Source organism: Saccostrea cucullata, unplaced genomic scaffold (genome assembly GCF_032062105.1).
Source record: "Saccostrea cucullata isolate Sc308-1 unplaced genomic scaffold, CSIRO_AGI_Scuc_v1 ctg5207, whole genome shotgun sequence".
NCBI lineage: Eukaryota > Metazoa > Mollusca > Bivalvia > Ostreida > Ostreidae > Saccostrea > Saccostrea cuccullata.
The window spans coordinates 1-14,012 of record NW_026930308.1 but is presented as its reverse complement, the minus strand read 5'-3'; the positions used below and the strand labels follow the sequence as shown (position 1 = coordinate 14,012).

The window sequence follows — 14,012 nt, the reverse complement described above, 5'->3', positions numbered from 1 at the left end:
CCGGGGAGAGGGGTTGGTTGGTTCTTATGTTCTTTTCATACCAACTTAACACGAATCCACATTTTCGGTTGGGGAGGGGGGGGGGTTCTAAGATCCCTTTTAGTTGATTTACTTATAACTTTTAGTTGATTTGGTTTGTGCATTAAATAACTTTACAAATTTTACAGGGTGTTCCGGACCCTTCTCTCTTGATCTATGCATGTAAAACATATTTTATTTGTACAAACAAAGAGATATAAATGTTTGATCGGCGTTTTCTAAGACGAAGGTCCAAGGTCAGTTATACCGGTAGTTCGTTTAATTTATTTAACGTATGACTGTACAAATTTTAAATGCCCCCCTCCCCGATCTATGCATGTGAAACATTATAACACAGAGAGATATACATCTTTAATTTGAGGAAAATTTTAACTATAGAATAATGGAAAACGAAATTTTTTTTTCAAAACATCTTTCTCTGCGAAACTACAAATCTTTTTTATTATTAATCTCTCTTCAAAGGTTTTGTTGTCTCCGCGGGAGGGGGGAGGGGGGCTTCTTAAGATTAAAAGCAGAAAATAGTCATTTAATTACCTATTTCAAATAGGAAACAAATTAAGAAAATAAACAATGTACTTTATCAACCGCATATATTGAATATTACATAAGATAAAACATATTGGTCATTTTACTCAATTCAAATTTACCAGGGTTACCCCCTCGGAAAAATATCCTGGATTCGTGCCTTTTTTTCTTGTCTTGTCTTTTTTTTTTTTTTTTTTGGTGAAAATCCATACAAATATCAATATAAATATGAAAATTCATTCAAACATGTGTGGCAGTTGGCAGTTAGCAGCTGACAGTTGGCAGTAAGCAGTCAGCAATTGGCAGTCAGCAGTTGGCTGTCGTATATGGCATTCCATATTATGACACTATATTTTAGTGATACTGGACAAATAATAATTCTTTGCTGTTAAATTAATTTTTTCAGTAAATCGGACCAGACTACTTCGATAGGCAATAATTGTGCTCTTTTAGCAGTCGATCTGTTTTTTTTTTCTTTTGTTTGGTTCCAAGCAGAATCTAATTTAAGAAAAAAAACTTCTAGTACATAAGAAAAAGACATTTGCCTTATGGTTTTCAACTCGATCCTATAGTGTTTCTTTACCTATCATCGGCGTTTCAAGTTGTGAATTAAAACGTTACTTCAATTTATATGTAAATTTGATATACCCAGTAAAGTCGAAATAAAAGAACAGTGGAGACTGTCCCATCATTTATTATGTTTGCATATACTAAAAGAAATGTGTTTAGAATCAAAACACTTTTCTATACACTTCGTTGTCACGTTCTTTTTTTTTGTATGTTTATTTCTTAAACATGTAAAATTTCTAATCGTGTATTAAAAAGTGTTTAGAATATATTCACTACAAATTACACTGTATGAACCATCTTCACACATGTAAATCGACACAAAAAAAATCGACGTTGGAATATATCCAGGAGCAACGCCATTTTTTTTAAATTGACAAAACGTTACGACGTTGCGCAACGGTGTTGGTAAACATTGACGTTACGTCAAAATAACGTTAAAAAGTCATAACGTTATCTTAAATGTTTTGAACCTTATACATGCATATTTTAGATCTTTAAATGAACTTTATTTTTCAAAAGAATTTAAAAAAAAAATAAAATAAATGGGCACATAATGTTCTATGTTTGAACCTTCTTTTTTGAAATATTTAGATGTTTAAATTTGTTTATTAATAAATCCTAATAATAAAATTTTAATTACTGAAATGCCAAAGGCATTCAGTGAATATCCATCTTTCTATTTTCTCACTTGTCTGTCTTATAAGGAGAAAATATATAAGTAGTTTTCCCTTTCAACCTCCTTCAATATTTTTTTTTCACTTAGGTCATTACAAGTCTTTTATTACTATATAGCATCCGGATGCGCTTTGGGTGTATAGAGAAAAAAAATGAGAGTTAAAATTTTTATACTTCATACGTTTCAATGGAACTTTTGTCATTTTGAATTTTAAAAAAAAAGTATCAATGAAGTATATTGATACGATGAAAAAAAAGTGAGGGATGGAGACGTTTCACCATTATTGAAAATCTGGTTTATCATGAAAATTCTAAAATCCTTTTTCTATTTTTGGTGAAAGAAGGGCGGGGGGGGGGGGGGGGGGGGGGCTTTTATAATGCATACTTCGTTTAGTAAGGTATTTTTTGTGGAACGATATCATTTTGTGGTTTTCATAATTTTTTCCTTTGGAACATGCACACATGATGATTAAGTATAATAAATATAATTTGTGAAAAAATCTCCAACAAGCTCCGGGGTTGAATATTGGGGGTGGGGTGGTTCCTGCATGTCCACAAGTACCTGTGGGCTGGTACTACGGACCTGCATAAAAAAAACACGGCGATAATAATTTGACGCTCCCAACGTCATATGTACGCGTGGCGTAAAATGACGTTTTTCGTACCTGTGACAAAATGGCTACACTTTTATTGATGCTTGCATTTATTTCATGTAGACCATTACTGTAAAAATTGTGTAATTAGTAAATGCAGCATTAAATGTTCTTTCAAGCTACATACATGATTGCTTTATATCTTACATTAATTTATATATTTTGATATGTTACTGAGACATATTTAGTAACAATACAGTGACTCTTGCGTATACATAACAAAATGGCTACGACTAAGAAAGCCTTCCTAATATTTACGTTGGAAAAGTAATACAAAATGTATCAATTCAATTAATCTAAGAAATATATGTACTAAAAGATTATTCACCAAAATTAATATTTGTCTGGGATTTATGTCTGGTACACATCTCCATTTCGGCTAATGTCAGTGTTAGGAAACGATTTCTTACTGTTAGACATTTTACTTACGCACTGAAGATCCAGTCTAAATTCATGAAATTGATAAAATGATGTTAAAAACTCAACAATATCTTAAAGAATGCATATATTTTATTGTACCCACTAAATTTCATTTAATTCAGAGAATTGTAAGTGCATTTTTTCATACCTTTTAGTTGCGCGAACAATAATTGATGTAACGTGGGACGGGAATTTCGCCGTAATTGACCAATACTGAGTAACGTCTCATCATAGTTAAAATAATTTTTGATTATTTAAAAGAAAATTTTAAGAATTATTCATTACTTTAGATAACATAAATGATTTTATTTTTAATTTAAAGTAAATATGACATCGCGAAAACGCCAATTTCTTCGCGACATAAAGAGTTAGATATTATAGTACAGACACCGTGCGCGAACGTCTACACAACACTTCAAAATCAAGAAACAGAAGCACAAATGGAATTAAAATGCATGGACGATAAAATCAGACGAATTCAAAATTGTGATAAAAGACATCGTTTCTGAACTCTTTGACAAAAATAATTATAAAAAAAAATAAAAAAATTTCAACAAAAAACAAGCAAAACAAAAGGAAGAAAATCAAAACCTTTTAGTGCCCTATTGATAAACTTTTTAAAGTGAACAGGGATTTTAAAATTGAATACAATGATATCAATACGGCATTGAACGATAAAGGCCTAGTAGAAGACAAGTTGAAGTAAACAAAAACAAACAAGCTAATTCAAGAATTATATACCCCGCTAAGGAAAAAGTAAACCATGCGCAGTTGGGGGTGGGGGGTTGTCGGATCCCCCTGACTTATGTTGAAAAATTATTAAATGTATACATGTATACTGAAGCAGATAAAATATGCCAATATGGATATTAAAATTTGATTGCTTATTCTTTATTATGTGTTTAGGAGATTCTTTTTATATGGAATATTTATCACTCTGTGATGATGATTTTATATGAGTTTGTAGAAGCCACACCTTATAAATTGTTCATTTCACATGCTGAATACTATCATTTAGTTAAGAAACTTGTAGACGACATGGACCCCAATTTTTATTTTTGAATTTACTATGTAATTCTACAGGAAAAGTAAATAGATATACAAAATTAACTTAAGACATTTAAAAGATGAGCTAGCCTATAGTATAATTTTTACAAGGTTATAGATTTAATGAGAATCGAGTATACCCCCCTCCCCGAAACTTCGTTTACAAGGGCATAAAAAGAATTTTAATCCTTGAATTAACCTATAGCTGCAGCAAAGAAGCAATATACTTAAATGTGTACACTTGGAATGAACAGAGTAATCGCCCTTATTGGACATCTTCAATGACCTTCGCCTTCAGTATACGGAAGGCAGGATCGGTTATACGAATATTTGTTTACAGAGTTTTAATGTCCAATTTTAATCCTCTAAAGGATGGTAATTTTTATAAGAGTGGAAAACTGGTTATACTTCAATTTATTTTTCTAATTTAGTCAGTTTATATTATTTAAATTTGTAAGTAGATTTTTTATATGATTTTTTCTGATCTTGTCGTAGTTTCTCGCCCGGGCCTCCATACATTTTCATTCTGATGCAACCCGGCATTGTCGTGAAACATGGCTGAGGACGAGCTGGTAAGAAAAAAAAAATTCAATATGGCGACCACTAGCCCCCAAACGCATGGTGTATTTTCCTCAGTAGTGTACATTTATGTGGATACACTATTTTATTTTATACACTGAAAATTAAATGAAGAACCACTGTAAAAGTTGACCACATGGCAATATTATTTTACACGTAACAACGCAGTTTCTGGGTTTGGTATATTCCCAACGATTTTATGTATCATTTTAAAGATATTTCAAAGATACCTAAAATAGAATTGAAAGAAAGGGAGAAAATATATTATCCATCATTTTTGCAACATAAGCTGCAGTCAGCAGTGGATCGGTAAGATATAATGTGCCTGATAATTCTAAACTTGTCACATTGCTGTGATGGAGCAAATCCTAAAAAACATAAAACACATCAAAGATCCTCAGTTTAGGATTATATATTACTTCCATACAGTGATACACACAGAGCAAAAGCAAGCAATTTATATATTTTTGTTTTTTTTTTTTAGTGTGATACGTATTTTAAAATTTATTTTTTGAATTTTTAATATTTTCGCAATAGACCCCATTTGATCCCACAAACATGAAAAAGAAGAAGAAAAAAAAGAAGGTACCATTTGAGTTGGATGGAGGGATGGAGGAAAATGAGACACCAAGCCCTGCCCCAGTGGAGGAAGCCCCAGAAGTTCAGACAGAGGAAAAACCAGCAGACAAAACAGATGATGGTCAGATACACTTACTTCAGTGCTATTATTCCAAAGCTGATAGAAATTTTATGTAACCATTTGAATTATAAGTAATATTTTAGATTTTATGTTATAAATTAGGGGATTATAAATTATTTTCTATATCTGTGTCACTGCAGACACAATGATTTTTGGTAGCTGCAGATCTGTAGCTTGCTTGGCTAAAAAAATTGGAATGGATGATGAGAGAGCTTCAGTGCTACCCGTAGAAAAACTGTATATTTACTGTGCAATAAAAATTGCTCTTGGTTCTGGATTCTTTTCTCCAAATTCTTACCTCAATTGAAATAAAAGATAAATTTGGACAAATTCCTTACTCCTCTATCAAGTTCTCTCATAGTTGACATCTGCAAAAACACTTAGGACAAAATTATCTTGCAAACCAAAATGGCAGTGTACATGAGCAAAATTTTCAATGGCCTCAATTTCAGGGTTAGGAGGGCTATTAACAACAGTTATTTGGATTGTTTAATTGTGAAAACAGTAGGGCTGAAACAATTCATTGAAATATCAATATTGTCAATATAATTCCTCAATTCAATATTCGATTCACTATCTCAATTTTCAATTAATACATTTTTTTCATAATCAGGTTAGATTACCCCTTAAAATGACCTGCTTTGTCCTCATTTTGACAGTTATACACTCAAGAGAGATAAAATTGAGACGGAGAAAGTTTTTGAGCAGGCTGCCGCTGCTAGAGTTGACACAGACAATGTGCTATTTTAATCGGCAGAAGCACAATAAGTGTTTTCTCTTTGTATCACCACCTTTTATGTATTTTTTGGAATCTGAATACGTTTTCTTTAACCTAAAGATCCGTTTCTTTTTTAGCTCACCTGAGCCGAAGGCTCAAGTGAGCTTTTCTGATCACATTTTGTCCGTCGTCCGTCCGTCTAGCTGTCCGTCTGTCCAGCTGTCTGTCTGTCCGTCTGTAAACTTTTCACATTTTCGACTTTCTTCTCAAGAACCACTAGGGCCAATTTTCACCAACTTGGTACAGAGCATCCTTGGGTGAAGGGAAATATAAATTGTTAAAATGAAGGGACATATCCCCTCGCAAGGGGAGATAATCAAGAAAAGACAAAAATAGGGTTGGGTCATTAAAAAATCTTCTTCTCAAGAACCACTGGGCCAGTAAAGCTGAAACTTATGTGGAAGGATCCTGGGGTAGTGTAAATTCTAAATTGTTCAAATCATGACCCATGGGGGAAGGGCGGGGCCACAATGGGGAATCAAATTTTATATAGAAATATATAGGAAAAATCTTTGAAAATCTTCTTCTCAAGAACCACTGGGCCAGAAAAGCTGAAACTTATGTGGAAGCATCCTGGTATAGTGTAGATTCTAAATTGTTCAAATCATGACCCCCGGGGGAAGGGCGGGGCCACAATGGGGAATCAAAGTTTTATATAGAAATATATAGGAAAAATCTTTGAAAATCTTCTTCTCAAGAACCACAGGGCCAGAAAAGCTGAAACTTATGTGGAAGCATCCTGGTATAATGTAGATTCTAAATTGTTCAAATAATGACACCAGGGGGAAGGGCGGTGCCACAATGGGGAATCAAAGTTTTATATAGAAATATATAGGAAAAATCTTTTAAATCTTCTTCTCAAGAACCACTGGGCCAGAAAAGCTGAAGCTTATGTGGAAGCATCCTGGTATAGTGTAGATTCTAAATTGTTCACAACATGACCCCCGGGGGAAGGGCGGGGCCACAATGGGGAATCAAAGTTTTATATAGAAATATATAGGAAAAATCTTTTAAATCTTCTTCTCAAGAACCACTGGGCCAGAAAAGCTGAAGCTTATGTGGAAGCATTCTGGGGTAGTGTAGATTCTAAATTGTTCAAATCATGACCCCCGGGGGAAGGGCGGGGCCACAATGGGGAATCAAAATTTTACATAGAAATATATAGGAAAAATCTTTGAAAATCTTCTTCTCAAGAACCACTGGGCCAAAAAAGCTGAAACATATGTGCCCATGGAAGGATCATGGGATAGTGTAGATTTCAAACTGTCTAAATAATGATCACTGGGGTAGGGTGGGGATGCATTATGTATAACAAGGGGGAAATCTGGTAATGAACAGAATGGTCAAAGCTTCTCAGGTGAGCGATGTGGCCCATGGGCCTCTTGTTTTTAAAATGTATCGTATCGAAAAAATTGAATTGTGACACAAGTATTGCAATATGTATCGTATAGTGAAGGGGGTGTATCGTTTCAGCCCTAGAAAACAGTGAAAAATTTGTTTGGAACACACGGCTAGTAATATTTTGAGATGGAGGTTTTAAGAACATGGAGAAATAATTGAAAGCATCACACTTTTTGTGGACATAAATATATATTTTTTTTCAATGGGTGGCACTTTAGCTCTCGGATTTGTCAATATACTTTTTTCCGGAGAGCTAGAGTTCAGCAGCTAGATTTTTGGATGAGAAAAATGTCCCCGATTTTCAGCAGAAAGAAGAATGATTTTATAATTTTTTAAAGAATTATTCTAAAATTAAGAAGGTTACTTTATTCTTTAGATTTCTCTCTGGACTTTGGGTTAAAAAAGAAAAAAAAGAAAAAGAAAGCATTTGATGTCAGTGAACTGGAATACATTTTGTCAGTTGTCGAGAATATTTGCACAAAAAATAATGTCAGAAACATTGCACTCAATGTTACTACTACTAAGTCTCATATCACATATTATATATCATGATATAACCTGTGAACACATTTCATAAGCAACCACAAAGAAATATTCATTATTTCATGTACACCTTAGCAATTTCTTTCTGTTCAATCATCCACTCATGTAAATCTATGGCCTCAATACACCTGATCGGATCTTTAAACTTACTGAAACTTGACCAAGTGATATCTTTGACAAAGCCTTGAGATCTGAGGAAGTTTACAACGGTCATGATGTCCTTTGTCTTATCTGCCACTGGTCGACTGCTCTTGGACCGTGCTGTTTTTGTTGTTGACATAAGACCATCTTTAATCGCATCAATGACCTGTGTTGTCATGCAGATTTGTTTCGCTGTCTTGAAAGACTTGTTAGATCCCTGTGTGTTCAATTGGCTCTTGATATTGTGGACTTGAATTTCCACACAGTTGTCATTGGGAATGCTCTGTCCAATTCCACCTTGTAAGTTTACAGTCATATTCCATTTATATTCAAAACTCTGTTCAGGACTTAAAAGACACATGTTACACAGAATTCTAAAGAGCCAGATTTTGTACTTAGAATGCCTAATTCCAGCGGCATACAACCACTCGAAATACACGTTTCGTATTATTCTGTCTCCATCCCCCATTCGATACGAGTCATATGTGTCTCTGTATAGCAGTGACATGAACATAAATGTCTGTATCGGATTGTTCTCCTCTGAGCTTCCCTGGGGTACATGAAACTCCCAATGATGTTTCTTTTCCAGATGTTTTTTAAGCCAACCTCTCCTATAATATTGTTTCCCGCACACTGCACACAAATAGATCTCATCGGTTTTCATGGCATTAAGGTTATTTGTATCACCATCAAGAGCTGCTATATCATCAACTATATGCTGAAAAGAAACTTTGTTTATTTTCAAGTCTGTGATAACTTTCTCTGCTGCATCTATAAGCCAATCATTTTTCTGGTTGTCAGACATTAATGAAAACAAAGGTATAGGCTTAGGTGTAGAATTCAAATCCTCCATTTGCATGATATCTAGAAATGCTGCAACAATGTAGGAGTCTGTGATGTCTGCTATGAAGTCATGGTGTGCTCTGAATAAAAAACAAAGAACTAACAATATCCATCTAATTTTTGAGGGGAGAAATATTTTATGATTCTGATAAAATAATGTGGTTATACATGTACAGGTAAAATACATCTTAAATAAATTGTCCAAACAATCAAGATATCAAGGTTTGCTCAAGTAAAATGAAATAATTCCTGTAAGTACATAAGTACACTGTACAAAATATGAGTAGCACTGTAATACATGTACCTGTAGCTTGAAATGACTTCTTCAGGCCCAGAAACATTTCGTCTGTTTATCAGATTCCGCAGCTGGTATAAAGACCCTCTATCTACACTACTTTTCTCTTTGTAGAAGAGCTGATATATACCCTGCACAAAGAAAATTCAACACAATTATCAATCAGGATTTAAACATATATATTACAGAATCATGCATACTGTAATGATGCAGAGTTCATTACATGTGAACAGAAAAAACAAGAAGTCAGTGAGCAAATGCTCGGTAGTAATAACCCTGCTCTAATCTGGAAAAAAAATCTCATATGTTGACATCAATTTTGCAATAAAAAAAGCCCACCATATGACATGCCTAATGAGTGTACTAATATTTCAATCACCTGAAATGAATACTTGCTGAGAAAACTGCAATGGAAATGTGTGTATGACAGACAGACAGACACATAAGGGTTAACCGTATACCCCTTCAGAGTGGGGATATTATTACAATGCTTTCAAGGTGACCTGCACAAAATGCAATAACAAAATTCTTTTGACAAAATTGTTCAACTAATGATTCTATATTTGTTATCTTTTTTAAAAGTTTTTACAGCAGAACCTCGAAAAACTCCATATAGCCAATCTCAATACTTGAAACCCTTGGTCAGAGGTCATAGTTTTCACATTATTAAATAATTAAGATGCCAGTACTTAATGCATGAGAATCTCAAGCAATGCAAGTATTAATGTTATAAATTTATGCATGCAGCTTGAAAAAATTATGAACTTAAAACGGAAAATCTAACAAAAGGAAATTGAAAACAAACTAGTAATAAATGGGGTACATTATCAGAAACTCATGACTTTTCTGATGCTTCAGTTTTCTATTCAAATTCACATTTCTGACAATGAATTAGTAAATGTTAAAATACTGTAAAAATGGTTAAACAACTTTTATTCGTATGTGAAAAATATTCTTTAAGGACAGATGATACAAACTTTTGTCAAAAATTTGAAAATAACCACTCAAGTCATGCTTTAATGAATAAAATGATGAAGTTTCACCGTATAGTTTTTAAATTTTTGGTCAAATTTTCACAAAAAAGGAATTTGAAGTGAAAAATATTTGCATAGATTAATAAGGATGGTTTCAAAGAGGTTACACTTTTGAACATCATAGAAGGTGTACAATTTCTTTATATAGTAGAAATATATTATTTGCAGCATTTTCAATGAAACTAGGCCAAAAATTATAGATCAATCCAGGAATCCATTATTCATTTGTATCATATGTCCCTAAGTCATGAATATTAATTGCTGTGAACCATTTATTTTGCTTTGTTTTTGTAGAAAATATTTCCTTAATCGTAAATTGGGATTGGTATCGCCAAAAATTTCATAACGCGATATATAACGATTTTTATCCAAAAATATCACGATAATATGATATTTTTAAAAGCAGTTTTTACAATGATTTTTAATAAAAAGTCATTATTTTTCTAAAATATATGCTAGAAAAACAAATTTTACTTTCTTGAAATTTTTGTGCATATAAAATCCATCATGTTTGTATGGTAAATTGCTGTTCTCTTCAATTTTAAAATCATTTTTTGTAATTGTAATTTGAAAGATTGAACATACAAATGAAAAATTTCTGGACTTTATAATATGTACCTAAAGACAAGTATTTAGATAGATCTCTTTATCACAATCACACAACAAAAATTTGCAATATACCAGTATACCGACAAGGTCGTCTCTGACCATAGAATTTACGAAATGATGACTTTACTAAACGAGACTGCTGATATTCTTGTTTCATCAACTTGCTTGTCAATAATTTACCTCGTTTTAGAAATTATTCGTACGTAGAGCATGCTCTTGCGTATCAAATCAACTGAGATATATACACTCCGTATGCAGGTGATGAAGGTATATTGCTGCATAAGTAAGGGAAGTTGACGATAGATCAAACGTTAAAGTCATCATGAAAAGAGAAATAGCTTGGGTTAGATTACCATCAACGTCTTTTTCAAGAACCACTGGGCCAGTACAGATGTGTCAGACTCTATGTGTTAGCATCCTGGGGTAGTGTAGATTCTAAATTGTTAAAATCATGACCCCTCGGGGAAGGGCGGGGCCACAATGGGGAATCAAAGTTTTATATAGAAATATATAGGAAAAATTTTTGCTTTTTTCCTAAGGCATAGTGCTCAGAAAAGCTGAAACTTATGTGGATCTCTCCTGGTATAGAGCTTAGAATCTTAATTTTCCTGTCATCCTTTCGTCTGTCTAAGGGCGGGGCCACAGTGGGGAATCCAAGTTTTACATAGAAATATAATAACAAACATAAATCTTTTGAAAATCTTTATTTTCAAGAACCACTGTTGCCATGAAAAGCAAAAATTTCAATTTCTCTGATATAGAAAACGCTACTCCTCGTACAGTTTTCATCTAAATTCAATATAACTTACCCCATAAGTGGGCTACACAAGCTGCATCAAAGTTTTATATAGAAATATATAGGAAAAATCTTTGAAAAGTTCTTCTCATAGAACCACTAGGCCAGAAAATCTGAAATTTATGTGAAGCATCCTGGTGTAAACTAAAATCTCCTACAGTTGTTCAAATCATGACCCCCGGGGGAATTTAGGGGCCACAATGGGGTATCAAAGTTTTACATAGAAATATATAACAAAATCTTTGAAGTGAATGTTGTTCTCAAAATAGAACCATCTAGGCCTTGAGAAAATCTGAAACTTATGTGGAAGCCTCCTGCCGTGTAGTGTAAATTCTAAATTGTTGGCATACACGTAGACTACACTAAGACACATGATTCTGTATATTGGCATTTGAGTTTTGCATAGAAATATATGGAAAACATCTTTGATTAAGTTTTTAAAAATAAAAGGCACTGGGCCAGAAAAGCTGAAACTTATGTGGATATGCATATACAAAATGTATATTCTAAATTATTCTTAAATGTTTTATTTGTCCGGGGGGATATTGATCTTTTGCCACAATAATTACATGTTGTACATAGACATATATAGGAAAAATCTTTGAAAAACTTCTTTGATACCACTGGGAAAGAAAAAAAATTAAAATTCTGGGGTAGTGTAAATTCTAAATTGTAGGAATCATGACCCCCGGGGGAAGAAATTTTATAGGGTATAAAGTTTTACATAGAAATATATAGGAAAAATCTTTGAAAATCTTCTTCTCAGTATCGATTGTCTTCAAATTTCAATACCAGCCAACGATGTGCCCATGGAAGGATCATGGGTAGTGTAGATTTCAAAATGTCTAAATTATGATCAATGGGGTAGGGTGGGGATGGCTGTGCACCAGGTAAAATCTGGTAAAGCAGAATGGTCAAAGCTTCTCAGGCAATAAACATTGATTTATGGGCCTCTTGTAAATAAACTTAATTTATGATTGCACTTTATCTATATTATACCTGAATGAAAAAAAACTAATTAAGGCAAAACAATCTAATCATCATAAAAAGATTTTGTCAATAATTTTTTAATTCACTTTCCTAATTAGGGTTTCACAAAAATGACAATTATATATCTATAATTTAACGAAGCAATTGTTGTCATGACCGATTCCTGTTCTTCACGATTTTTTTTTTACCTCTCTTTGATTGCAATATGTGTAAAAAAAAAAAAAGGATATAGAGAGTTAAACTTAGTAATTGTTGATAAGATGACGAGGTTTTGAGATTTTCCATGTACATGAAACCAGTAACTCGGAGCTTTTTTTTTAACAAAATAAAAGTTAAAAAGAAACCAGTCTGGCAAATCAGAGAACAGCATTTGCAATACATAGAATTTTTATTTTAAGATATTTCTTTTACGGGCAATGGAAGATATGCATGTTTTGCCGTTTTTGCTGATTCAGCAATTTTGTTAATTTTGGCAAATTTCAAGGCCATATATCTCAAACTTCTGGCATAATACAAGAGTATGGTATATTTTACATAAAGGCAGAGGAATGTCCCTTTTGGAATTTAAATTCAAAAACGTGTGTTTTTTAATATTTACAATCGGTTGCCTAGCAACAAAAATGGATGTTTTGATAAAGAGAAAGAGACAAATTGTCAAATATGCGAGTTATCTATGGAATTAAATCTTATCGATGGATACCAAAACCAAATTTTAAAGTTAAAACATATTTCTGAGACTTCTGTATGAATCCAGGAATATTTTGCAAATGCTAATCACCATGGCAACAGAAAATTCCCCATAGCAACAAAGGAAATAAATCCACTTTTGACATGCACTCATTTACAGATTTGATTATTTTTGTCTAGAAATGATGACTTGGTAATAGAAATGATGACTTGGTAAATATAAAAAAAATAGTGTTGAACTTTAACAATTAAGTAAATTTTTTGTTCTTAATTCAGGCATAGCAATATTACTGAGCTTATAACGTCAATAAAATTATATAACAACGAGCTAAAGTAACTCTAAGGATCCTGTATATAAGCTCCTAAACACGCATTCTCTGTAAGCACCAACAAATTTACTATAGGGCTTGGAAACGACATGTCTCGATTTTGATGAAATTTTCACCATAGGTGTGACTGGGTACAAAACTAGTACATACCATGTTGGAAGTTCCACACGTGCAATCGGTTGCCATGGAGATAGATCCATTGAATTCGGCCATTTTTGGCCCCTTTTGACTGAATGAAAACATGAAAATTGAGGAAATGTCAATGGATATTTTTCGGTATCAAAAAACTCCAACAAAAAATATTTGATCATTTGATAATGAACTTTAAAAGGGACACAGGTCATATAATCGTTTATTC

At 33.1% G+C, this 14,012-nt stretch overlaps 2 protein-coding genes across 2 annotated transcripts; one reads left to right on the top strand and one right to left on the bottom strand.

Moving 5' to 3' along the window:
* Positions 1 to 4,285: 4,285 nt before the first annotated feature.
* LOC134283657 (eukaryotic translation initiation factor 2 subunit 2-like) lies at positions 4,286 to 7,939 on the top strand. Its single transcript, XM_062766157.1, has 4 exons — positions 4,286 to 4,304; positions 4,425 to 4,501; positions 5,046 to 5,208; positions 7,764 to 7,939. Exons 2-4 carry the CDS (start codon positions 4,484 to 4,486, stop codon positions 7,937 to 7,939), a joined length of 357 nt encoding a protein of 118 aa, XP_062622141.1. The 5' UTR covers positions 4,286 to 4,304; positions 4,425 to 4,483.
* LOC134283658 (uncharacterized) lies at positions 7,837 to 13,867 on the bottom strand. Its single transcript, XM_062766158.1, has 3 exons — positions 13,805 to 13,867; positions 9,219 to 9,340; positions 7,837 to 8,994 (listed from the first exon to the last, which is right to left on the bottom strand). The coding sequence occupies exons 1-3, from the start codon at positions 13,865 to 13,867 to the stop codon at positions 7,986 to 7,988; spliced, it is 1,194 nt and encodes a 397-aa protein (XP_062622142.1). The 3' UTR covers positions 7,837 to 7,985.
* Positions 13,868 to 14,012: the final 145 nt, after the last annotated feature.